The sequence below is a fragment of the Saccostrea cucullata genome, unplaced genomic scaffold (genome assembly GCF_032062105.1).
Source record: "Saccostrea cucullata isolate Sc308-1 unplaced genomic scaffold, CSIRO_AGI_Scuc_v1 ctg2189, whole genome shotgun sequence".
Taxonomy (NCBI): Eukaryota; Metazoa; Mollusca; class Bivalvia; order Ostreida; family Ostreidae; genus Saccostrea; species Saccostrea cuccullata.
In genome coordinates, this window is record NW_026918814.1 from 25,610 (window position 1) to 52,540 (window position 26,931).

The window sequence follows — 26,931 nt, forward strand, 5'->3', positions numbered from 1 at the left end:
TAGAAAATTATGAAAATTTGAGATTAGAATCATTTACATCAAAAACTCCATTTTTACTTAAAATACATGTACTCTAATCTTGAATATAATTTGTTTGAATGGCTAATGATAATTAAAATTAAAATTAACGACAGACTATAGAAATCAAATTCAAAATTTTCATACTGCAAACTACATGCATTCAAACTAATGGCATCGTGTGTTCTTTCAGATTTTGCAAATGACTTAAATTAACCAGAGATAAGAAGTTATATATACATTTCATGGCAAAGATGCAAAATAGAAATTATTTGTTCACCTTTGTTTCACTATGGCTTTCGCATTGTTTTTAAGAAAACATTCTACATTATTGATTGTAAAAAATCCTACTTGGTAAAACCTTTTCTCACCTCAGAGTTTTACAGAAAATGCATTCATGTACGTATCTATTAAGAAAATAATTTTCACGCAAACACCTTATTTCAGCAAAACATTACTCTATTCGTTAGTATGCACAATCAATAAATTAATAAAAACTTTTAAAATACGGGAAAAACTTTTAAAATACGGGATTGAACTCTGAATGATTGAAAAGATAAAAATGAAAACGTTTTCTGAGAGAAAATGATACATTTTATCTCGAATCTCTTGTATTTAATATCATCAGGGAAGGTATGTGTAAGAAAGCAATGTTAGAACATAAGGAAATGATACATTCATAGATTAATGAAATATAGGTAATGTTTGAAATTTTAGATAGATATATATATATATATATATATTCATTTAAGTATCTCATTTTCCACTGATAAACGAAGACTGACAACTTTTAAGGTCAACAAAGAAACACATGCATATAAAACACAAAATGAAACATGTCTCATCTTTGACTGCACTTCCCTGATGATATCATTGGTTTTGTTGAGGACTACAATACAATTATTTTCACTGCGTTACATTGTTACTGAAATGATTGGTCTGTTTATGATCACCAGAACCATTTGACGTATCTTCCTCACTGATTTCTTCTTCATCTGAACTACGAATATCTGTAACTTCCTGAAATGGAAAGTAATTTTGGCGGTTAAAAAAATGCACAATTTTAAATAGGTTAAAAAACATATGGTCTTTTTAACCTAAATGAAAAATTGCAAAGTGGACTTATTTAATTACATGTAGTGGTCAAATTCATGAAGACTGACCCCCAAAAAACTAAGTTGATTTCAATTTACCAGAAATATAAGATACCGTTAATAATAATTTCAACATCTCTACTTATCATAAATATAAACATGATCATCAATATATAATAGTTTTTCACTTTATGCAAATAATAATAAAGAACCAATGGCTAACAACTAAATTACATTGCTGCAAAAAAAAAGTTTCCTGAACAGAATGACAGAAGGCACAAACTGAAATAAAAAAGGAAGCAGTTTCTTTTCAGGAATGAAATCTTGTAGACATTTCCTTGGATATAAGTACAAATCACCTGGACATATGTTATGACAATGTTAAAAATAATTTTGAGTGCAAACATTAAGTTTCTAGTATGCAAAAAAGGACAGAAAAAATAAAGGAGTCACAGGTTTTGTGTAGATGCTATTGTTATCTTGTAAGCTCACACTTTTATATGAGAAAAAAACTTATCTTTGATTATGCAAAAATTTGATGAATGATGTTTTGCTAAATTCAGATATGATGTACTCTTTATTTTTTTACATGTAAAGCTTCTGCAGTTATTAACAAATAAGAGGATCCATCTTGTCTGCAAAAAAATTATCAAGCAAATTCAAAGAATTGTAGTCCCCTGCTTTTGGTGTCTTAGTGGATGGGATGCAATTATTTATGGCATATTGTGTCAAATATGAACACCCTATCATATGTTATTCCAATGTGTTCTATCATATGTCATTCAAAAGTAATCACCTAAATTTAAAATTTGTGAAAATTAAGTCAAACATGAAAGTCAAGGGGTCTAAAATCAAAGCATGATCAGAAACTTCTTGTCACAAGTAATGCCAAATGTCAAATATGAAAGCTCTATCTCTTCTTAATCAAAAGTTCTAAATAAACATAATTATTTTTGAAAGGTAGGTCAAACTTCAAGGTCTAGGTCATGGGCTCAAAATTCATAGAATATTTAGAAAGGACTTGTCAAAGGTCATAAACATGTGTAAGATGAAAAGCCCTATCCTTTCTCTTTCAAAAGTCATGACCATGAAATTTAGAGTAATGTAAAAAAAAAAAAAAAAAAAAAAAATTGAATTAAGGTCAAACTTCCAAGGTGGAAAAAATCATGGTATATTTGGAAAGGTCTTGTCACAGGTAATGTACATATGAAATATGAAAGCCCCTTCTCTTCTCATTGAAGAGTTAGGATCAAGGTTTAAAATTTTGTGACAGACTGACAAACTGATCGACAGATGAATGAAATTTAATGTCCTCTCGCTTTCACTCAAAAAAATGAGCAATTCACAAAGTAGGTCATAATAACCTACTTTTTAGTAACACAGCCAGGAGCCCAACATATAATAAAACTGTTGCAAGGTCATATCTTGCAGCTACCAGGACCTCAAATTCTACTTTAATTTGTATAATTGAGAATTTTTATATCCTTAAAAGTAGCATAATCAAAAGATTGAACAGGATTTGTTAAAAAAAATCCTTATTAACAGAGATTTCTTTATAATGGAGTTCTTACAAATAATCCACTTTTAATGAACACATTTCTATTGATATTCAAAACCCCATATTAGATAGATAATAGAAACAAAGAAATCACTAGACAGTACCTGGTACCAATTTTAATTGCTTGGCTTTTACTAGCTAACTCCAGTTTGTTTCTTAAAATTTCTAATAAGATGACTAAGCTCTTTAAGATGAATTAGGAAAGCTTTTTATGGAAAATGACCCCTCCCCTTTCTACCCATTTTGTTCATGGCTTGACGTTTCTGAGAACTGGTGAGAGGTAAGTACTGTGCGATTGATCGTATGCTTAATATCTGTCAAAATACATACCTCTTTTTTATTCACCTGTTGACAATTTTGTTTGTATTACAAAAGTTATATGCATTTCTCATTTAACTCTCATTAAGATCGAATAATAAAAATGAATCACGAAATTTTTTTTAACCATATCTCTCTGATCAAGTTATATATTGTATTAATACTGTATGAGTGATGAGAAATATACCAGATAAATACACCGATTTATATACACAATTCCCACCACACACAGAAAGTGTCTGTCATGAAATCTTAATATGCTGTTGCAAATAATCAAATCCCATTACCCTATTTTTTTTTAATTTTAAGAATTTTTGAATTTATTTTCCTATTCAGAAAATTCATGAATCTAAAATTTGACATCAAACTTTTCCTTTTTTTTATCTCACTAAATTGTTATGAAATTCCTTGCTAATTGATAAGTAAAATAAGCAAGATAATACAAATCTTTTCCAGAAATAATTATTACATTAAAAAATTGAAAACTGCTGTATGTCATATTTTTTATTTTTTTTTTAAAACAATACTAAACATATATAAACAGAACAAAAATGAATGTGCCTGCTCTATCCCAAATCATTAAGTTTAGGAAATATTTATAGGCAACAGAAATGGATTTCTTGCAAAAAAATGAATAAGGAAAATTATTATTTAAAGAAAAGCTTTTTACATGCTTCTGTTAATACAAGGTGGTATATACAGTGTACATTTCTCAGAGAATTATTTTATATATGAGGAAATGAGAATGAAGAAAAAAAATTATTTTCTAAATTCCATTTTTTTTAAAAGCAGAAATGTCAAATTACCCTGAATTTCTCCTTGACCATAAATAAAGATCTTTTAAATATGCAAATTTACCCTATCAAAGATTTTAAAAGGTTCCTTTCATGAATATTATAAGGTGATGCACGCTATATTTCAGAGTGTGTCAAAAAAAAAATTGAAAGTTATTATAAAAGTAGAAGGATTTTTCTTTCAAGGGGGATATCAAGAGAAAGATAACCGTTTCCTCAATCATGGATACACAAGAACAGAATTTAAATATCCAAATGTTTAATTTTCTAGGAATAGAAATCAGAAAAGGCCACTTTTGCAATAAATAAACAAGTGCAGCATCTAATTCTACTTAAAAAAAAAAAAAAAAACAACCATGAAAGAGAAAGCGGTAGAAAACGCGATAGTTTCTTTACATACCTGTCCCTAAAACATAAAATAAAATATACCATATGAAGAAAAACAAATTTAAATCTATGTCAGAAAAAGCAATATGATCATAAATGTAGGATACAATGTAACACAGGCAAAGGAAAAATGGAAAATTTAAGTGAATGAAAAAATGTAATGATAATGCCCATTTTTTTCCCAGTAATTATAATATTAAATTTGAATATTTATAAAATTATTTTTCATTTCAAGAAGTTCCAAAAATGTCTTTCAATGTCTAACCTTTTCTATTAAAAGCAAATTTCAACTGTCCAAATTTTATACAGCAAATGAACAATTTTATTTCGAATGCATTTAATTAATTTCTATCTATATTTTAACTTGTACAATTCAGTTAGACATAAGCATCTTATAAAAATTTATCAACCTTCATAGGATTTTTTAATTAAAAAGTATGTTCTACTGAGAACATATTAATACATGTACCTAAAAAGATCCCAAGGCAAAGATACCTATTTAACACACAATCTATAGTCTGTCAGAAATTCTATACCTGTCGAAATTTTAGACTTCATATATTGTAAAGCCTGAATGTTTATCATTCTAGATAAACTCCAAAAAAAACCCCAGCATTTCCGAAAGTATGAAATTTAGATTGAAAAAAAAAAATCCAAAAAGGAGTCTGCGCAAGCACACTTACACAAAAAATGGTGATTTTTTGGCAAAAATGAAGGGTCTACATAAACTGTTTGTTTAAAGTTTATTTCCTGAATACAAGGAACCTTATTATATCTCAACTCAATAAGTTGGGTATGAATATAAGGAATAAAATATAAATTATAAGAATATTGAATTTCAAAAATTTTAAGGTCCTGGACTAAAAAAGTCCAGTAGGAGACAGACTATAGAATGTGGATATTTAATAAGACACCATCACCACTAACAGAGCTGATTTAGATAAAAACAAAGATTACATCAATATGGACACCTCCTACATACCAACCATTGATATTATTTATATAATGTAAACCATTTATCATAGGCAACAACTTTTTTTTCAATAGTTCTGCCTAAAACCTATACACTGTACCAGTTAACCAAATTTGCAAACAAAACTTATATATATATTAAAGAATTCAGATTACATTTGTTTTCAGGATATATTCGGACATTGCAGAATATTTTAAACACAATTTTCTTTTCCGAGCTCTGAAGTATATATATATATATATAAATATATAAATAAATGATAAGCATTGAACATGTTCAGCATGCAAGTTTTAAGCTTAATTAACAGTTGAGAAAAGGTTTTGTGTGTAGGAAGTGTCCAGAAACTTTATAATTATGAGCATGAAACACATACAATTGTTGTAGCAATGGTAAAGCATGATAAACAATTCCTATATATCTGATTTTTTTTTCTCTCTTTCAGATCAAAACTTTCAGTGAAATATGCCAATAAAACTATCAACATGTACATAAAATAATAAGGTCTAGTACATACTTCATTCATTTAAAGCAATACTGTTTTGTTTACAGAAAATGCATATCAGATAAAAAATTACTTTCTGAAATGTTGCTATCTCAAACAAGAAAAAATCAAAATCTTTGGAAAAAATAAAAGGGATGGTTTTCATTTATGAAAAGGATGTATTCGCTTTGACAAAAGAATTGACCTATAGGAGAGAACAATTTCCCGGAATAATTAATCTTTATTTATTGTTTTCTACCGTATATATGTCTAAATTTTTCAAATTTGTATTTTATACCTAAAATTTATTATTTATAACTTTACAATACACCTCCAAAGTTGGCCTAAACACCATTTTGTCCGAAAAAGTGTTGATTTTTTGCATGAATTTTGGCCTAGAAGTCCTTCAATGCAGGCCTGCCCCTAAATAAAATTGTGATATTTTGATAGGTTTGGATGTAAGGATTAATTTAAGATAGGATTTTTTTTAGGGGCACCCCTGCCCTAGGGTCGAAATTCACAAAAAACCTACAAAAAATAAGGAAACCTGATTTTGATAATCTACTTCAAATTTATACTGGTAAATGGTATAGTCAGACTAGCTCAGTTGATATATATGCTGACTATCACAGTGTGCATACTAATATTTTAAAGTCGGGGGTTCGAATCCACCTGGTACCACACTTTTAAATTTTCGCCTTTTCAAAGCCAATTTTATATTTTTTATAGCCTTGTGTATTTTCCTTCAATTGTATATCCTTTATGCATGCCCATTCTTGATATAAGAAACACGAAAGAGATATCAAATTGTGAAAATCCAATGTACAGTTGTCAGTCAGGCGGAACAAACCTCAGTATAAGCACACTTTCTCCGCGGACAAGAATAACTCACTCTGTGTTACTTAATACAGGTACATTTGGCAGCATTGAGCTGCGATGAATGTCAATTGTATATATTCCTTAGGATTTAATAACATTGATTTTGGCTACATACATATCAGTAACTGATTTAGATTTGATTTAGGCCTATATAATTTGCATACATTAATGGAATTTTTACTACATTCATGGATAAAATTGCCTAAACATTAAGAATAGAATTTCAGAGGCAGTAAACATTACCATTATGCTTATTGAAAAGTTATGACAAATATCAATTATTACATTTGAGATAACAAAGTCAGGAAATCAATAGAAATACCTCTACTTGCTGAAAAAAGATTTAGGAAAAACAAGTTGTTATATGTATTCAGCCTAATGCCATTAATCAGAACGGAAATCGAAAAGGTTTTTGTAGAGAAAAAAACCAAGCCCGGTCCTATAGGTCAAATTCCTATTTATAATGAAGTGATCCTTTCATTTATTTTTGCTTTACATTGCTGCTTTAAAAAACTATCAGTAACTTTCAAAAAAACTATTATGTAATGATTAGTATATGTCTCACCTATGCCATTTCTAAACAGTACAGCATGATGTAGGCATGGCGACTCACTTGTATCGTAAATGCAGTAGCACATGACAGGAGCAAATTCGTAAAACACACAGATAAGAATAAAAGCTTGCTTGCTTTGTCAGATGACTTACCTCCCCTTGCTTGGACAATACCGTGTAGGCGACAGTCACGATTAAAGAAAACCAGTATGCATGCAGAACCAGTAGTATCACTAATACGCCGTTAAAGAGGTAAAGGCTCGGAAAACCTCCGACCACCTGCTTGCATTCATAATACGTGGACCACATGACCCTAGAAGAAAGCGCGGGGAACAGACCACATGATTAATAAAAGCCTGTATTGCCTTGGCAGTGCTGGCAGTCAAAGAAGAAATTATGGTTGAAAAGTGTGATGACTGTGTGTATATGGATGACGTATTGGGGTGTCTGAAGGGGTGAATATATTATTTGTGGTATTTGTCTTCCTTCCATGGATCCTGTATTCTTTTTAATGAGACATATATTGTGCATCTGTGTGTGAAATTTGCTAGTAAAACATAGGTAATCAGAGATTACAGAGCTCACCTCAACGAATGTTGTCTTTAAGTAAGGCAAAGTCACACAATTAACCAACAAAAAGTGTACATTCCAAAAATGAAAATATTTAAGCAATTTTGATCTGATACTTTGAAATAGACCTACATAAAAAATTTAATCTAGTACTTCTTCATGAAAATGTAATCAAAATCCAGCATCTGAAGCAAGTTTGAGAGTTTTTATCTCTTGATGCAACATTTGTGCAAGTTTGGTTTATACAATGTTACATAAGCCTTATATTTTTTTGGAAATAGACCTGCAACCATAACTTTTACCTGGTCTTTTATCTGAAAAATGTATGTCGAATTCAGCATCCGAAGCAAGTCCATTAGTGTGCATCCTAAGATGTATCGTCCATGCAAGTTTGCTCACTATAGGGCTCATAGTTAATTGGAAATGAAACATGCATCAAAAACTAACAATATTCACTCATCCACAAAAAGGAGGTCAGATTCAGCATCCGAAGCAAGCCTGGTAGTATGCATCTTTAGATGTCTCATCCATGCAAGTTTGGACAACATAGGACTTATAGTTACTTGGAAATGAAACCTGCACCAAAAACTTTAACCTGTTCACTCAACCGGAAAAAGTAGGTCAGATTCAGCATCCGAAGCAAGCCTGGTAGTATGCATCCTTAGATGTATCATCCATGCAAGTTTGGTCAACATAAGACTTAAAGTTAATTGGAAATAAAACCTGCACCAAAAACTTTAACCTGTTCACTCAACCGGAAAATGTAGGTCAGATTCAGCATCCGAAGCAAGCCCGGTAGTATGCATCCTTAGATGTATCATCCATGCAAGTTTGGTCGACATAGGGCTTATAGTTACTTGGAAATGAAATCTGCACCAAAAACTGCACCAAAAATGTTAACCTGCTCCAAAAACATTAATCTGGTCATTTCTTTGTTTAAACTGCAGCATCTGAATCTTGGACTGGTACAATGAAAGACACTAGAAGCATCTTCCATGCATGTCTAATCAATATAGGACATAGAAGTACTTAAAAAGAAAACTGCCCCAAAAAACTTAACCTTAACCTGGGACGCCGACGCCGAGGGTATCACATAAGCTCCCCCCAACTTCGTTGAGGTGAGCTAAAAATGCAAGTGCATTGCTACAAGGACATAACCAATAGTATGATACAGGTAAAAATTCTACAGAGCTAACAATGATGAAAATGAATGATGATGATGAATAAATAGCAGATTTCACAGTTTTCATGAAATCAATTTTTTTTTTAATTTCAAACCATCAGAGTTCTACATAAACTTTTAAAAATTAAAATTAAATCTAAGTTGGTCCACTATCAACAGAAGATAGCATTCCTTGTAAAAAAAAAAAAATATATAAATATTCATTTATTTTTAAATCTGTGATCACCCCCCCCCCAAAAAAAACTTATTAGGGTTGGCACACTGTCACTCATTCAAGACATTACAACATGAGAACACAAAACCATTCCAGTTAAGCTGCCATAAATTTGCATACTGCAAGAAACAACATAACTACTTTATTGTTCTGAAACTCTAAATGGACCCTAAAAAAATGTTAAAACAATACATTTGTTAGAATGTAATTCAATTTTTCTTATGATCAATACATGAAATACAGTGCAACTCATCTAATCTGGATACTGTATCATCAGATATACTGCTTAAACAATATTTATGTAATCAGATATACTGCTTAATACGATATTAACTTTATGTCCCAGGCTTTTAACAAGTATGTTGTTGTATCCAGCTGATATCTTTGCAACCAGTGATGTCAAGATTAGAGATTTTTTAATTTCTCAATATTACTGATACTGATATTCTTATCAAAATGACATTAAAAAAAAAACATATGCCATTAAAATCATCCTTCTTTTGACTGATTTTTGTTACTTCTTGTTCAAATGTAATTTTTAAAAGTAGGATGTAAAAAAAAAAATAAATAAAATTAGAATAGAATAAGAAAAACAAATAACAAAAAACAAAGAAAATTTTGTAAAAGGATTTAAAATTTCATTAACTTAAAGATAATAAAAAAAGAAATTGCATGGTAAATAAAGTAAATATTTGAATATGTAAATGACCTCTTGGAAAGCTCAATAAAAAAAACATGTTATTTTTTAGAAAGAACATATTCAATATCTTACAAGAAAGACAAAGAAACTTCTACAAAAAAGGAACATTTTATAAAAGGACCTTTAATAACAAATATCTGTGTGCTTCCTGAAAAGTAGAAAATGACAAAATAATAATTCAGTTTTTTGTCTTAATTCCCATCTAAAAATAAACCAGGAATCCTCAAAACGATTGGGCAACCTCTACCCTTGACAAAAATCTCAACACCAATTTTGACAAAAATGGATATCCTAAAAAGTATGTACGATGACAATTAGATAGGTTATGTATTGTATATGGACAGGTCCTATTCATATTCATGCAAATACATCCCCTGTACAGTTATAAATACCCTTGCAAGCTTTCCCTATCACCAACAGGCTTTTAACAACATGCATGACTGTTTTTGATACATCTACCTTTGATATAGATCTAATAGCATACATGTTTATGGTTTTCCAGTAACTATTACAGGTAATATAGTGGTGCTTTTCCATAACTTAAATCTGATTCAATTTTTTTTTTTGCATAATTTTATTTTGTAAAATAAAAAATGAAAAAGATAATAAAAAAAGGAAAATATTAATAAGCTGAATGCATGCAAAAATTGGAGATGTGCAGAAACATATTTTCAATTAAAAACTTGCTGAAATCCATTTACTTCATAAGATGTTTTCCCTACAGATTTATCTTTAATCAAAATTTTTAACTTTTTGTGATCAAAACAACACATCTTTCCATATCTTTTGTAACTATACTCTAAACTACATACATCAGGACAATCCACCATGTTGTTGTGCAAAGCGTTTAATTGGCTGAAGAAGTGACAATATTACAAGAACCTGGATATATTCATATTCCTTGTCTAGCGTTATTTGTAAATGTGCGAACCGTGGGGGGAGGAAAAGCACCATATTAAAAGACATGTACGTCGTATTTGGTACTGATCGGAGAGGTTATAATTCCCTCCACAAAATCAGCAGCAGGCAGCAAGCCTAAGATTTTAAACCACACAGGAAGACAACAAATTTACACAGTAAAGCACTCTTGAGTATGTACTACGAAAAAATACAACAACAAAACCTAAAAATTGCACATGTTTACATACAAAAATGCAAGATTCCAAACATGAAAATAAAATTTTTTTGTTTACACAAACAATCAGAAGAAATAAGCCTCAAATTTACGCTCATTTTTTTTTTTTTAAATTTAACGCTGACGTCCTGTGTCATTTTAAAATCTTAGATAAGTGAGGTCAATAGCCGATTTCAAGGTCGACATGCGGAGAACAAAGTGTTTGGTTTTACCTTTGACGTGATTTGCATCCAAAAAATTCGCCCAATCATATACGTCCAACAAAGGTGTAAAATTTGTAGACTTATCAGAAGGCCATTATAGAGAAAGTATGCCGGGCCCCAACCAACTATAGGGTGGGCATAGAAAAGGGTGCTATATACGATTCTGAAATAGGACATAAAATGTTCCGATTAAAACATGGCACCGACTCATTTTTATCACCTTTTTTTTAATGCTTACAAAACTTCATTCTCATCATCAAGTTGATCTAAACACTTTGAACCTATAGCTAGAGGGAAAATTTTAATTTTATTGACAGAAAAGCAGTAAATGATATGGCATTTTGCAGCACATAAATGTTCATAAATAGTCCAAAGGCTGAAGTTAAAATTGCAAGTCTTTCTCATTTAACAACTTTATTTTTGCTTCCCAAAAGAAACATAAAAATACTTGTGAAATAACTTAATGCCCAAGTACCAAACTCAATTTTAAAACAAATCTTCCTGATAGTTTCTGGTTGCAGTGCATTTTTAAAAACTATTTCAGATCTTTAAATTCCCAGGTATTTCCTGGACTACATGTTCTTTTCATGTTCCAAGGAAGAATTTCTGCCCAGAACTTGGAGTTCAATTTTTTCTTCTTTCCCCATCCACTTTTAATTCATACCCCATTCCTTCTCATCCACATACGACATCATGCCTTGAGAGAAATTGGTGTGCTTGTTGACACACAATCATGCAAAATTGAAACAAAAGCTAAACTTTGGGTAAAAAAAAGGAGGCTAACAAAGGCTTAAGTTACGCTTGAATAGTTATGGAAGCAACATTATTTTATACGAAAGTCAAATTATAAAAAATGAGAGTATAAAAAGCAAAAAACAAGGCACACTGTCATGCTAACTACAAATATTTCTGTTCTACTCTACAAACAATCAAGTTTCTCTTTTCTTTATCAGTATTCCCTATGGAAGTACTGAAAATGTTTTTCAATCATTAGCCTTAGCTAAATAGGCTATTAACTTAATGAGTTTTTCCCCACTTAAAAATTTTTGATGAAATATAATGACATAGCCAATGGAATAGACATGTATTTGCTTTGTCAAAATTGGCCTAGCCACTGAAATATTTTTGCTTAAGAATAACTTGAAGAGAATTTCTCATAAAATTTTCATTATGATATATTTATGTACTTTGACATTTGAAATCTTTCTGTTTAAATATACATCCATCATTCTGTCTAAAAATTTGTGAAATAAAATCAAATGATTTGTATGTAGACAACATATAGGCTTTCGAAAATTTTTGAACAAAACACTATAGCTTTGTTAATGTACAATATTACATTATAAATTGTGCTGTTGAAAACAACTTCTATGTGTTTGAGAGAAAGAAGGGGGGGGGGGGTGAAAAAAATGCATACTTTACAATGTTAACATATCACTTACAACTTTAAACTTACACCTGCACAATCAACAACAAAAAACAACATTTTATATTTATTCACAGAGTTGGAAGGCAACACGTCTTGTTGGAACTAAGAACCAAACTGTTTGCCTGAGGCCATTAAGCTGAAGGCAAACAGTTTCATTCAATGCCTTTAAAAAAAATCTTTTGCTAAATCCAAAGTCAATAAAAGTTTTATTATACTTTCTTCCTTTGAATTTTGATATATCTAGACTTGTGCTGGCTACCATGTTTGACATGATTGTTAAGATATAGCATAAACCATCGACACTGTGACACAAAAATGTCATAGTGGTCCAATATGTCATCAAAAAGATCCAATGTATCACTCAGCTATCCAATATCAATTTTTATGACCAATGAGATCAGTAAAATAGTCTAAATATTAAATATTGAAATTTTCAGCATAAATTTTGAGAGGAAACATTTTTTTAAGGTATAACACAAATAATTCATTCAAGTCTTTGCCAACACATAAAATTCTTCAGAAATTTATGTAGGTAAAGGTACAATGTCCATCACTGGAGATGGGAAAGAATATACTGAGTCTTTGTATCTTTATACTTGTTATATATTAATTATTTAAACAAATTACATACTGTGTCTTATCAACTGCAACAACCTGCATTAAGAATAAGCTCATGCATATAAAATCCATTGATAAATATCTATAAGCATTATTTATCCATCACTTTTCATGAAATGCTCTGGGCTCAAGTCTACAATTACATTGATCCGTTTTGTACAAGGTCTTTGGTACAGGGCCCTTTCATGGTGCCTTAATGGTCACACAAGTATAATACAACTTGTAAAAGATTTCGAAAATATAACGTTTTTTACAGTATAATCAACAGAACCCCATCTTAACACCAGAACCTGACTCAGCGGCCATTTTTGGACAAAGCACCCTTGCTCAACATAAAGTTGCACTAATATTTCCCAGAAGGAGAGAAGACAATTTTAAGAATTGCAGAAGTAGTCAGTTTTAAATTTGGAAGCCCTCTGCTAATAACTAATGGGTGATTCCAAACCCATAAATCTGAACAAACATAAATATGTATTCAACATGACATACAGTTATGTAATTATTACCTCCATGAAATATCAGCAAGTCAACAACCAACAAATTAATGATCAAAAATCAACTCATATGAGATTACGAGGGCCATGCAATTTTCTTAACAAGGAGAAAGGTAAGATGGGTGAAACTATTCTTAAAATCTATCTTGGTATATGTAATGATATTTTAAATATTAGATGAAAAGGTTATATTTATTAAAAAGCAATATATTTTTCCTTGAATATATAATACAGTATGTTTAAATATATTGAGTTAGAAATACCATAACATGGTATTCACATAGTCATATACTAATTAATTTTATAATCAAAGTTGATAATTTTTTTTTACATCAGACAAGCACATTTGTGTATATTAGGCCATAAAAAATTAATTTCCTGGTTCTCAGGCCCTCCCTCATCTCTTCCAAGGGTGCCTCATTGACCCTTTTTATTGCTAAATCAATAAAATAAAAACAACAAATCACCTCCCTCATCATTTTTTGAGGTTTTGTACATTGTAAAAAGCTGCCTCATTTTGTTTTGGGGGCAATAAAAAAGTTTTAAAAAATGCCTTCCTCCTTCATCACATTTCTTGAAAAAATTAATTACAAGGTGCTCTAGATTAGATTGATTTGACCACATAACACAGTACATGTAATATGTTACATTTAACTTCCAGGAATCTTGCATAACATTCAGCTGTAAGGATGACCTACATTGTTAAATTTAAAAAAGTACCAGATATTATACTGTATAGCGGGTTATTTTAGCGGGGTGCTAAATCTGGATTATTTTAGCGTTTTGATGGTAGCCCGCTAAAATTTTAATTGCTAAAATAGTCAATACTCTTCTTAGTGTTTATCTATTAAGAGCTGAATCACCGTGTCCGTTAAAATAAATTACGCCAAAATTATTGCCATACCTTTGAGCAGGTAAAACGCCAAATTTTACACCCGCCAAGAAAACCCGCTATACGGTAATTCCATTACCAGTATACAGAAGAAAAAACACAAAAGTGACAGTGTGCCTTCATAAGGGTGTATATATTGCAGAATCGAACAGAGTTTGGAAAAATTTACAATTCAACTTTTTCTAAAGTTGCAAACTTTTTTTTTAAAGTTGCTTTAAGTAGATTTTGAAAGAAGAGAAGAAATATTGCTAATATCAGAGTTGTAGACTTCTTTTATACATGAAAAATGCACTCTGTATGATTGAAATGAAAAGTGATCTGATATTCTGAGAAGAATGTGTAGTCTTATTTTAAGTCAGTTTGTGTAATGTTCATATATAATAAGTATGACGATGATGCAAGACAATACTTTTCTTTAATTTTTCACAATAGAAATTTTTCATCATTATATTTTTTAAATAAAAATCATAATCTGGCCTTTTACAATTACTGCGAAACTGCTTTTTTGCAGGGCAATTAAATAATTTTTGGGAAAGCTTTATTTGACAGATGTTTAACAAATATTAAATACAATACTTTTAAACAATGATATTTCCTCAAAATATATCACTGCGTCCTGCGAAAGAGCAGCGTCGCAGTAATCATGAAACAGACCGATTTCGTATTCAACTTTTACCAGAATTTCTCATACAATACATGTATTTTGTTATACTGACAAGAATGTGTGTATTTCAGCTGACTTTGGTACTTACTTGGTGGGATAGAGAACTAGTCTGGTGATGAACCAAACCACGCCAAATACAGCAAACAGTACATCACACAGCCTCTGGGCTTTGATATATTTCGCCATTTTGGCAGCCTGAAGAAATAGATATCAAGGCATTTGTCTAAATAATTAAAAATCAAAATTCACTATTATTCTTTTTAGTACATGCATAATCACTTATTAGGTTATTTCAAAGTGACTGTCCATTACTCCTAACTATTTCATACTCTGAAATCATTTTATGATTCTACCGGTACATAAGAGTTTCTCAACAAAACTATCACTAACTTTTTTTAATAAAATTGAAGTGTATCTCAATATGTGATCAAGCATGTTTACAGAGAAAATGTCTTCTCTTTTTTTTTTTCTAAACCCTCTCCTGAGTTTTGGAAGTTTTTTTTTTCTTGCTTGACCCTCTCCCAATTTTTGGCAATTAATTTATTCTTACTTGTCAATTTTTTTGCCCCCCACCCTTCCCTAACACTTATTTCTACTGGCCTGTCTTGTGCTTATGTCTCTCGCATACTATGATCATTGAGAAAATAAATCACTTATCAGTTTTGTTACTGACTGCCTAAAGAAACATTAATCCAGTTAAAGACCACTCCCCCTTTCCATGTACAAGATTGATAAAACCGATATATTCCTGTAGACATGAAGTACAAAAAAATTAAGTTCATAAGCATTGATACCCCTATAAATGGAAATTTTAGCGAGGATTTAATTTTGGCATTATTAGCGAGGGTGCATCGTCGCAAACCACAGCCAAAATGTATGCTCCTCTCCCATTCTGGCTGTGGTTGAACAAGGAGAGAATTCTTCATAGCTCATTAAAATATTGACCAATGCAAGTAAAGCATAGTCAGATGATGAACTTTATCGCGATCTTTCAATATCCAATCGCAGTATAGGAAATATTTATTGTATACTGTTGACGTCAGTTGTTGATTTCGATTGCGATGGAAACAAAACTTGCCACTGACTGAATATGACGTCACAATAGAAAGGCGTAAATATTCAAGATTACGACGCTTTTTGTGATCAAGCAGCCACGGGTAGGAGAGTGCTATATATGCGGACTCCGGACCATGGCTTGAGACGATGGTGAGGGTGCTGAAATTGCTAAAATTGAATATTCCTTGAAATTAATTGCTTTATTTGTAAAACCTTCTTTAGTGAGCATTTTAAAAATCGTTAAAATTACTTCTCGCAAAAAATAAAATACTAATTTTTAAGAAATGGATATATTTGTGTCTCATTTAAATTGCCACTTTTACGGTATATATATCCATGATAAAATTTGGCTTATGCCTGAGAAATAATTAAAATGTCTGACCTCCAACCAATAGTCCACAGCGTCGTGTATACATAACACGAGCGTTCCTACTCGTACAAAGTTTCCACACCAGGAAAATGTCAGGAGGCTTATCGTGGCACAATGGTGCGTAAACATCTCCCAGAAATCCTAAAACAGAAAATCTCGATGAAAATCCACTATAAACTGCTAAATGAATTACCAAGCACATAATTAAATTTAGAAATACTGTATACAGGGGAATATTTAACATTTAGACATGTATTTTGCTGACATGATACCAAATACTGTAAAATCATTATCCAAAGGGTTTATTTTCAATGTTTTCTGTGTGTGGTGTGAAGAAATTCATGTCCATAATGAAATAAGTTCAAGCTACTTATCATGTTCTTCCATGGAATTAAATAAATTATAAAATCCCTACATAAATATTTAATTTTACATTAATGGAAGAAAGGGGCCCTACTATTTTCAAGTGAAGTATATATATAGGGGCCCCTAAAGGAGTGGTCTAGTGATGAAAGGGGCAGAGCATAATCATTAAAAGTTATTGTCACCATCAGGTTTCTCTCTCAGACCAGGGGGCCAGGAAATTTTCCCACCTCCGTTATTTTGGTATTTAACCATTAAGGTGGACCCAAGATCCATTCTTACTTTTTAAATGTCCCTTTTTATCTCAATTCTTAGGGATAACCTAATCCTAAATATCTGATGTTTTCCAGGCTTTTTCACAATTTTGATATTATACGTGCCAGGAAAACATAAGAACAGCCATTTCCTGGCACGTAAAATATCAAAATCGTTAAAAAGCCTGGAAAACTTAAGATATTTTGGACAAGGGATAACCCTGCACTATAGTGTGATCATTGGAATCAGACCCTTAAAATGACTTTTCTTTGTTGCACCTTTTGGGGCAGCAAAAATTTGTCTCTATATTTTTTATTGTTTATTAGAATTAAAATCAAGAAACAGAAACTTACCTTTCTTTTAACATCCATAAATTGTGAAAACATAAGCGACCAGTAAAAAGAAATCTCTATCATGTAATACCAGAAAACACCCGAGGACAAATGCTGGAAAACAATTTCACCATTTATAAAGATTTATAATGCAAGGAAATCTTCTCATTAAGTTCAATATTAGATATTTATTTTTCTAAATTCAATTTCTCTTTCTTGCTTTTTAAGCAGTGTTCATTACGTGAATCAGCCAAAATATTCAACTAAACATTACATGTGTAAAGGAGTAAGAAGAAACTTACATGTTGTGGATACCCTACCCAGCATTTCATGGAGTCAGCGAACCAAGGTTTCTGTAAAAAGATAATTTCTTTATTTTACATCACAATTAATGTACTTTTCACAAAATAAACTATTCATCTATATCATGTTTCACAGTGTTCTTTTTATTTCCTTGTCTTTTTTTATAATTACTATTTCATTGCCTTTAAAGCCTAGCTCTAATTCCACTCCCATTTATTGATTTAGAAGTATTTGAATCTTAAATTTGTGAAATGTTTTCTTTGTTTAAAGTATTGAATAGAAAACTTACATCCCATAAGACAGCTACTCCATATACAAATATACTAAAATAAAAGAAAAATCTCCATCTACAAAAAAAAAAAAGAGAGAAGTTGTCATTATAGCTATCACACAAAAAGAGTCAATGTTATAATCTTTGTACAATACAAATGACATATGTATAAAAAAAATGTTTCTTCAAATATATATATGTTGTTATCAAATGACTTGGGCAGAATTTTTTTTTTCTTTTTAGTGAAATATCAAATATTATGTATTATAAATTTTCAAAATGTACGCAGGCTCACTTAGCAAGCTCTCAAATTAAACATAAACATAGACTTTATCTGAAGTATATTTCAAAAATATGCTAATTAACAGAAACACAAAATGTTTTCTCTTTTGAAAACAATTCACCCTCAAGGGTGGCGGACTTTACCTGAAGTAATATTTCAAGAATATATTGACAGAAACAGAAAAATTTCCTTTTTTGAAAACCAATTGCCTCCTATGGTGGCACAGTACAAAGTTACCTTGGGGAACAATCTGGTCTTGATAGGAAACCTGAAGCCTCTATATTGCAACATAGTTAAAAACTATGATCAGTGTTGATTTTGAAAGACATTTAACAAAGTCAGCTTGTGGTACTGTATTATAACTTAATGAATACAAGAATGTAGCATGAAGCCATTTTCTTTGAACTTCAACTAGCTAAAGTATGAAGTCTCATTCAAAAAAAAAGTTTACTGGAAAAGCTTTATATGGCTAGGATCTTAGTCTTGGACATGTTATAAACATGCCCTGTCAGATCTTGGGCCATCATCAAACAATCACAGAGGTTTCTCTATATAACAGACTGGACACTTACGAAGCCTCCGTGAAGCGCTTCATTTGACTTGGACGTTCCTGATTTCTTCTCATCCTGAACCACCTCTGTATCTGACGCTCTGTCATGTCTGTCTGTTTTTCTAAAACCTGTAATTAAATTAATTCAAATGAGAACTGGTTTTTATTATGTGTTAAAATCAAAAATTTGGAATTGGTTGTGACAGAACATGTAGAATGAGGACAACTGTCCATGGAATTGTTTTAATTCACAGAGGGTCAATGTTCTTGGGCACGTTAAACTTGATTGGTTCATGGTGAAGTAATTCTGTTGTTAACTCATTCATACAGAAGATTTAATGAATAAATATATTGACAAAATAATGGTTTATGGGGATGTAAATTCGAGGATGAGGGAGCAGACCTGTGAGATCCATAAACTTTGCCCCCCCCCCCCCCCCAACATCCACAGAGTTAAGGTAACTTTTTAAGCCTTGTAGTGGTCAAAGTTAAGACATATTGGCCTGACGACACCTCGACACATTTACGCAGTGACAATCTGTCCCACACAGGTTGACCTATTAGTTAACACACTATTTGGGCACAATAGATGAATTTGCACCGATTGACTACTTAACAGAAATATCTGTACCATGAGACAAACAACATTGACTGGCCCGGCTAAGCGTATAATAAAACTGGATGAGAAGCTAGAATTTTTTATGGCTCTAGCTCTTTTAATCATTTTGCTTATAACTTTCTGTTAATACTTCATATTTCCAAAATATCAATGTTCTACTGCAAGCTCAATTTTGACAATTTGTCACTTAGTCTAGAAGCTCAATTTTGACCCCATTTTGAGTTTTACACGAATAATAAGTGTGAAGTACCTTTATCGTTTCTTCTGATGGAAATTTCTTTACTTGGTATGAATTCTCCAAGGCACTAATAGGTGTAACAATCTTTGGTCGGCCATCCTTAATACCAAAATATAATCCTACTGGTCTAGCTATAAGGCTGAAAAAATATAAAGGAAAACATCATTGCATGCCATCAAAAGAGATCACACACCTGTAATAATATATATTACTAACTTTAATTAGAGATATTATTGTCTTTCTAGCATGTCTGAAGTGTTCAGTATATGTACCAGTATACAATTTTTGTAATTAAATTAGGCCTAACACTTCGTCAATAATCTCATCTTTGACATTTAATATGACTTTTTATTGCTCTGTATATTAGTTTATGATATGAATGATTTTTTTTTTTTGATTTTTTTTTTATTTTATCTCCAAGCAATCTTGTCAAAAAATTGCGCAATATATTATATCTGGCAATTTTTGAGCTGTTTGTGCAAATCCATCAGTATCTGCTTTGCTATAACTCAAGCATTTTAACAACATTGAGGAAATTTACAATTCCTAGAAGTATATCAGTAATGAGTATTAATCTGTATTTTGAAAGCAAACTTCTGGACAAATATGAAATTTCTGCCATAGTAGAAAGCTCTGTTGACTTGATAGGGCAGGAATACACTTTGGACATTTACATATTTGGATACCTCACCCTGCTGATACCCTCCCCCAACTCCACTTCAATCCCATCTCACAAAAATTTCATAACCATACACTGTTTTTTAAACATTTTTCAGTTGGCAAATGACATACAATCTACCATGTCTACATTATACATTTTTTTCAAAGAAAAAAGATATAATAAAAATTAAGCAACTAGAGTAGATCTCTTTATCACTTATCAGTACAGTACAAACGTGAACTACTCTATCTTGATTATCTGATATGATCATGATGACAGTTACTGTTTATCATTGTGATATTGTCTGTACATCTCCACACAGGGTGAACAAAACACAAAGTCTGTCCCTTGGCTTAATGACCCTTCTTAACCTGTTAATCACGGTCAAAGCATTAAATCCCAGTCCTTTACTGTAACAGTGTAATGTACTATGTACAGAAAACATGTGACTGCAGAGACTATCGACTTCACATTTACATTTGTACTTCAGAGCCCAAAGGTCTTCTATAAAATTTTTTATATACATTAATGGCTCTTCTAATATCAAAGTCCTTATGTATTTTTTTCTCTAGGTGAAATGCCATATCACGACAGACAATAAGTTGCAATGAAAACATTCAGTATATTGAGACAGTCAACAAGTTAAGGGTACTATGAGAGAGACCTCTCTGCATATCATTAGCCTTCATTTTAATTTTCCTTCACAATCACTCTTTTAATCTGACCTGATTATTTCTTTTTAAATAATTTTCATTCTATATTGAACAAAATTGATCTTAAATTTGATAAGTACTGGAATTGTTTTACATTTAACAGAGACAGTATCAAATACTACACAGACTGTATATGTCTGACCCATTGATCTATACATTTATTAGTCACGCGCTAAAGTTTTTTTTATATTGTACGTGCTATTAACCGTTTTGATCTGATCAGCTAGGATGCATATTCTCAAATGTTTCAGATTTTACATGAAATCCAAATCTGCTACAAGGGTTATAACATTCAACCAATCCTCATTTTTTTTTTAAATTCAAGCAGACTAAATAGAAACAAACTCCAAACAAAAAGGACGCAATTCAAAGAATAAGTGAACTTCAAGTTTCTTGGTAACTGCACTTTTAACAAAGATCTACTTGTAATACGTACCTTTAAAAAACGACTCTGAATTGTTGATACATGTTCTTTATTGAAAAAATAAAAGTTTGCTTTGGTAAAGTGATCGAGTTCCTTTTTGGATTCTAAACATAATGTTTAGTACAAACAAGAGCACTGAATATTTTAAAGAAGCCATTCCTATAGCTCACTATTTATCCTTATCCCAATTCTAGTTTTAACAACAAGTCTTTTATAGTTATAATTCAGACCTGAATTTCCAGATATATTACAGATAAAAAAAAGTATCATATTAAGATTTTGAGAACTTTTATGAATGTGCACAGTGTTGACATTGTTCTACTGCTAAACCACTTAATGTATATGTACTTCTGAGCAAAAACTAAAATCTTTTTATAGTATAAATGTTTTAATTACGTACATCAGTAACATCACCGTAGGATTATACCCTGCCATCCCAAAACCATTATAGGAGGTTTTAATTACCATGATTACAGATAAAAATATTCCTACAGATCAAATATAATCTAATTAAAATTAGATTTTTGATCCGCTCCAAATAGATCGCTAAAGCATCAAAGACTTTAATTAGATTACATGGACCAAGAATATCATCATCATGATCATTGAATGAATTTTATTTTGATATATGCCATTTATTAATTCTTATCATGCTTATACATATAAAACAATGCTTATTTCATTAGTAATAAAATATCATATGGGGGCAGGAGCATGATGAGGGATAGAATATTTTTTTACATAATAGCTCTATACTTAAAAACAAATCTTTTGACAAAACAAAATAATCCAAAGTCCTGTTTTAAGACAAAACATCACAAATAATCCACTTGATTGCATAATACTTCTCTTGTATTAAGAACACAAAGTAATCGACCTAGTCCTGATAGTACTTGACATTATAAACACTATAAACAAAACTTACAAGTTACAAGGGCAAATTTTGTTGAACTATAGTGCATCTCTTTCAACAATGTTGAGATTTCTGTTGAAATACATAAGATGAAATTATATGTATGGATATTTTTCATGCTAAAATTGACAAGTAACCTATTTAAAAACTAAATTTCAAACATAAATGATTTCATATTTCTTTACAGTGATAAATGATGTATTTTTGATTAGTTCAGACTAACTTAAATTAAAAAGATCTTTTTATTTGTTTTATTTCTTTATGCATGTTATATAAAGATAGGACTTTTCTGTAAATAACACAATTTACATAAATCGCATTTCATAGATATCACAGATTTAAAACAGTTAATAACCGATTTATTTCCATTTGGAATTAATATGAGATACAGTTTAAAGTCAGTTTAACTATAGAAACGTGGGGATATTTAAGTTCAAAATCTGTGAAAATTTGAATTTGAACCTAAATAACAAATGTAATGTAAATTGACATTCAATCTCGTATTTTTATTTTTTTTTTATTAAGCTCAGATATGCCAGATATAGCTTTAAGAAAAACATCAGAAATTAATCATTGAGATTACATATCCAGGATATAACTCAATGGGTTTATTGACTAAGGTCTCTATTTGCTTACATAACTGAACATTTCCTTTTCTCATGTTTCTCTAGTTCTCAAAAACTGGCATATGCAAGATTGTGTAAATGCGTGTCCTTTAAAGTGAACATATGTAAATTTAAATTTTCAAGCTCTCATTTAAGCCCCTTAACATAAGAAATATGGAATTTTTTTAATGAAATTCTACACCAATAAACAAATTTGACTTCTAAGTCTTGAATATATACATTATGTAGTCATAATTAATATGACACTGATTATGTGCAATAACCATACATTTGATTTCCTGCATGTCACGTATAATAATAATGATTTTTTTTTAAAACTAAAGCTTGCCTAAAAAGATTGCAGAGTACCTGTTTTGTTTACTAGTAGCTCTTCAATGAACATGCTGAATGACAATCTTGAAATCAATGAATGTCTATACTTATCAAGGGCTTTCTGTTCAAGTGTAGTAAAATACATTTTCTGAGATGTTTAAAAGTAGAAGTGATATATGCAGACTTTTCTTTCTACAGGGCTCCATATTAACATTATAATTTGTTCTTTTCTCCGGTACCCATGAAATTTGTTGATCAATAATTGGATTTATGATAGTCCAATTGAACATGATTTTTATGCAATGAAAATATCACAGCACATGTTACAAAATGTTAACTTTGTGAATCTTTTGAAAAACTTAATACAAAATAATTGGGCTAAAAAACAATCATTCCAAAGATTATAGGGAAAATGTATAAAACACTGTTACTTTTTGGTTGACGTATATTTAAACTCATAAAGGATTACTATATTTAGATTTTTATTCAATAACCCCATGGCAAAAATTCAATTGACCATTTAAAAGTCTATATAGTTGAGGCTTTCGTGCACTTTTAACATGTTTAAGCTGATATTTACAATGACAAAAACATAAATAAAGGAACTAAAAATTTCTCTCTCTTCATTTCTCACGTTGATCTCTGATATACATATAACTGTGACCTTTTCTAGAAATGGAAGAGTGATTATAATTATATAACTTCTCAATAAATATTAAATAATATCCACTACCCCATTAATTATGAATTAAAGCATTATTCTATACAACCCTTTCAAAATCTGCTATTACCCGGTACTGTTTTATGCGACTGAAATTTTGATTGTATGTTCCAAATTTTACAATGGGGAAAAATTAAAGCATATATAATAAATTGCTTCCATGAAGAACATCCATCTGAGAAAAAGTACCACATGTGTCTAATTTTTTTTTAAAATCCCTGTTTATAAATGTTATAATAACCTGCTTGTCCAGGTGACCTCTTGACCTTCAAGCAGAGCACAGCATTCTCAATAACAATGGAAACGTGTCTAAATACAATGTACAAGTATCATCTTTCTGCCTGAAGACAAGTATATTACATACAATGTATACAAAAACATCTATATTATATACAGAACAAAAGACTACCATGAAGTTTGTGAAGCATACATAATAAATGTATAAGATGTTAGAATTTTTAAACAAAGGGGGAAGGGGGATTATGTCTTTAACCCTATAGAGCCAGCTATTCATGAACAAATTCCTATAATTTGGATGTAGAGAGGTTGAATACTGTAAATCACTTTTTATTCACGAGAACTTTATTTTCGCGTAATTACGCGAGACAGTGTGCTCGCGAAAATTTCATTCTCGCGTATAATAGTATTCCTTAAGATTATATAGAAGAATAACCATAATTCGTGAAAATTATGTCTCACTAATAAAGAGTGAATGACTATCTCGCGAAAATAAGGTGTCGCGAAAATGTAGCGATGTACAGTATACTGTACATGTATAAGAGTTATCTCCAATGGTATACATTGCCATTTACAAAATTTGAAACAGTGAATTCTGACCATTAAACACTGACAAATTCATCTTCTGCCATCCCTTTAGTGAAAGCTCTGCTAAAGTTGTTAAGTGCTTCCATAACAGTTGTTAATTATTCATTGTCATGCAACCACATTGCTTATTGACATTGGTCACTCATTAGGTGTTATGTTAATTCAATAAGTCTCCTAGATTGACTTGTTTTCATTACTGACAAAGAATAGGGACCTTATTATAAGACTGGTATATAATGACTAAAGATCATCTTACACTTCCTTGATGAAATAAATACAGGACGTACATTTTAACAGGGTATCTAGAGAAAGTAAACTAGGTCCCACCCGGAGGAAATCTTAACAGGCATTCTTACTTCTGTAAAATCTCCTATATCAATGAAATTCTAAATTATATTTACATAGCTTACATTATCTACGTGTTTGAGATTTATCTGCAGTCAGCCAGTGCAAGTTCTCGCTTCGAAGGATAGGTGTCCGAAAATGAGGCTACAAACTCATACAGGAAGCCATCTGAAGATACAGAATCAATCCAGCACTGCAAAATCCTGTACCCCTTGACTTTAAAATTAATGGTGTCAGTAAATGAAGCACTCAACGTCAATAGCACTGACTTGATGTTTTATTCTAGTATTTCTGCAAAAACTGGGGGCATTTTGCATTTTTATTTTTTCGAATAAGACAGTAAAATCTCTGAAACCATTATTTATAATCTTAAAAAAACCCATCAGATCCAAAGCTGGAGATTAGAAACATTGACCAGAGGGCAGTAAAATTTGAAATCAGACTCAACACATCTAGCAATCTTAAAACTGAAAAATACTTTCCATTGTTCCATTGCAATAGCTGGTGACCTCTTCATTTGCATTCTCACGCATATATGAGAGGCTTCAGAGGCCGCAATTGACTAACAATAGTTTGTAAAGACGTTTCAAAAAAATTTAATTTTAGTCCTATACTGAAAATAAAGAGCCACTGTTCTGAAATGTGTGAGTGTGTCTTAGTTCGGAAAGGGAGCTCCTTATTTCTCCATGTGCACAGGCCAATAATTGATTGCAGGACATGGAAAAAATGAGGAACTCCCTTCCCTCCCTGTCAACATGTCAAGTACCAGAGTGGTTAAAAAGATGTTTGGATAAAGACTGTGGAATGGAAACATAAAACATGAATATTTAACTCCATGTAATCTATGACTGCAATCTTGAGTAAAATATTTAAGAAGTTTATGTTTATAATGATATAAAATAACTGAGTCTACGTGTAAATGCCTGTAAAGCCGGTTTGTAATGTGAACGAGGTTATTCGGAATGTAACGGACGCCATACGAGGTCCGGTTAAATCGCTCTTCTCAATACAGTGCTAGCTCAAATTTCAACGATCTTCAAAGGATTTTCTTTGTGCATTTCATATAAAACAGTATCTGGGTATTCTTTTAAAGCTAACGTAACTAAATGTGAATGAATATATATCGTACGATATTCCGTTCGAGTTCTCTCGGGACACACCCTTCGATCACATGCTTTGACTCACCTTTCAAAACATTTACGGACTGCAAATACAACAATTGCAAGAACAAATGGGATGTAGAGATCTTTTGCCTGTGGATAATATAAACCATCTTCTTTGTTTTCTAAGTGTTTCCATGTTACATTTTCTGGCAACCAAAACCATTCACTCCAAAAGGTGTCGTACACCGTTTTCCACGCCATTTTCTTTTCGATTTAATATAAAGCTTCAAACCGACAAGGACAGAATAAATAAATCCGGGAAAATATTTTTTTTTCAGTCTATGTTGGTTTTAGGATATACGATCCTCAGCCAGGAAGGATAACGCTTTAATTTATAATATAATTCAAAAAGTCTTCAAATAAATCTTGAAATTGAATTTTTTCATGCAACAATTTTCATTTTATGCCTCTACGTATGATTCAATGTTCTTT

General features: G+C 31.1%; 1 protein-coding gene across 4 annotated transcripts; it reads right to left on the minus strand.

Moving 5' to 3' along the window:
- LOC134271603 (ceramide synthase 5-like) lies at positions 1-26,711 on the minus strand. Of its 4 annotated transcripts, none has more exons than XM_062753814.1 (10): positions 26,522-26,711; positions 19,809-19,935; positions 18,962-19,068; positions 18,125-18,182; positions 17,835-17,885; positions 17,554-17,646; positions 16,595-16,723; positions 15,245-15,351; positions 11,069-11,222; positions 1-1,038 (listed from the first exon to the last, which is right to left on the minus strand). In XM_062753814.1, the coding sequence occupies exons 1-10, from the start codon at positions 26,698-26,700 to the stop codon at positions 925-927; spliced, it is 1,119 nt and encodes a 372-aa protein (XP_062609798.1). In that variant the 5' UTR covers positions 26,701-26,711; the 3' UTR covers positions 1-924. The 4 variants fall into 4 exon arrangements, with proteins under 4 accessions (XP_062609798.1, XP_062609791.1, XP_062609812.1 ...); XM_062753807.1 differs by lacking the exon at positions 11,069-11,222 and adding an exon at positions 7,208-7,367 and having other exon boundaries at positions 5-1,038; XM_062753820.1 differs by lacking the exons at positions 1-1,038; positions 11,069-11,222 and adding exons at positions 4,051-4,188; positions 7,208-7,367.
- Between the last annotated feature and the right edge of the window lie 220 nt (positions 26,712-26,931).

Coding starts and splice junctions, on each gene's coding strand:
- LOC134271603 (XM_062753807.1), bottom strand. CDS start 26,700: ATGGCGTGGAAAACGGTGTACGACACCTTTTGGAGTGAATGGTTTTGG. Junction 15,352..16,594: donor CTGTGGACTATTGGTTGGAG/GTCAGACATTTT, acceptor CTATTTCTTCAG/GCTGCCAAAATGGCGAAATA. Junction 7,368..15,244: donor CTAGTTCTCTATCCCACCAA/GTAAGTACCAAA, acceptor GCTTTCTTCTAG/GGTCATGTGGTCCACGTATT.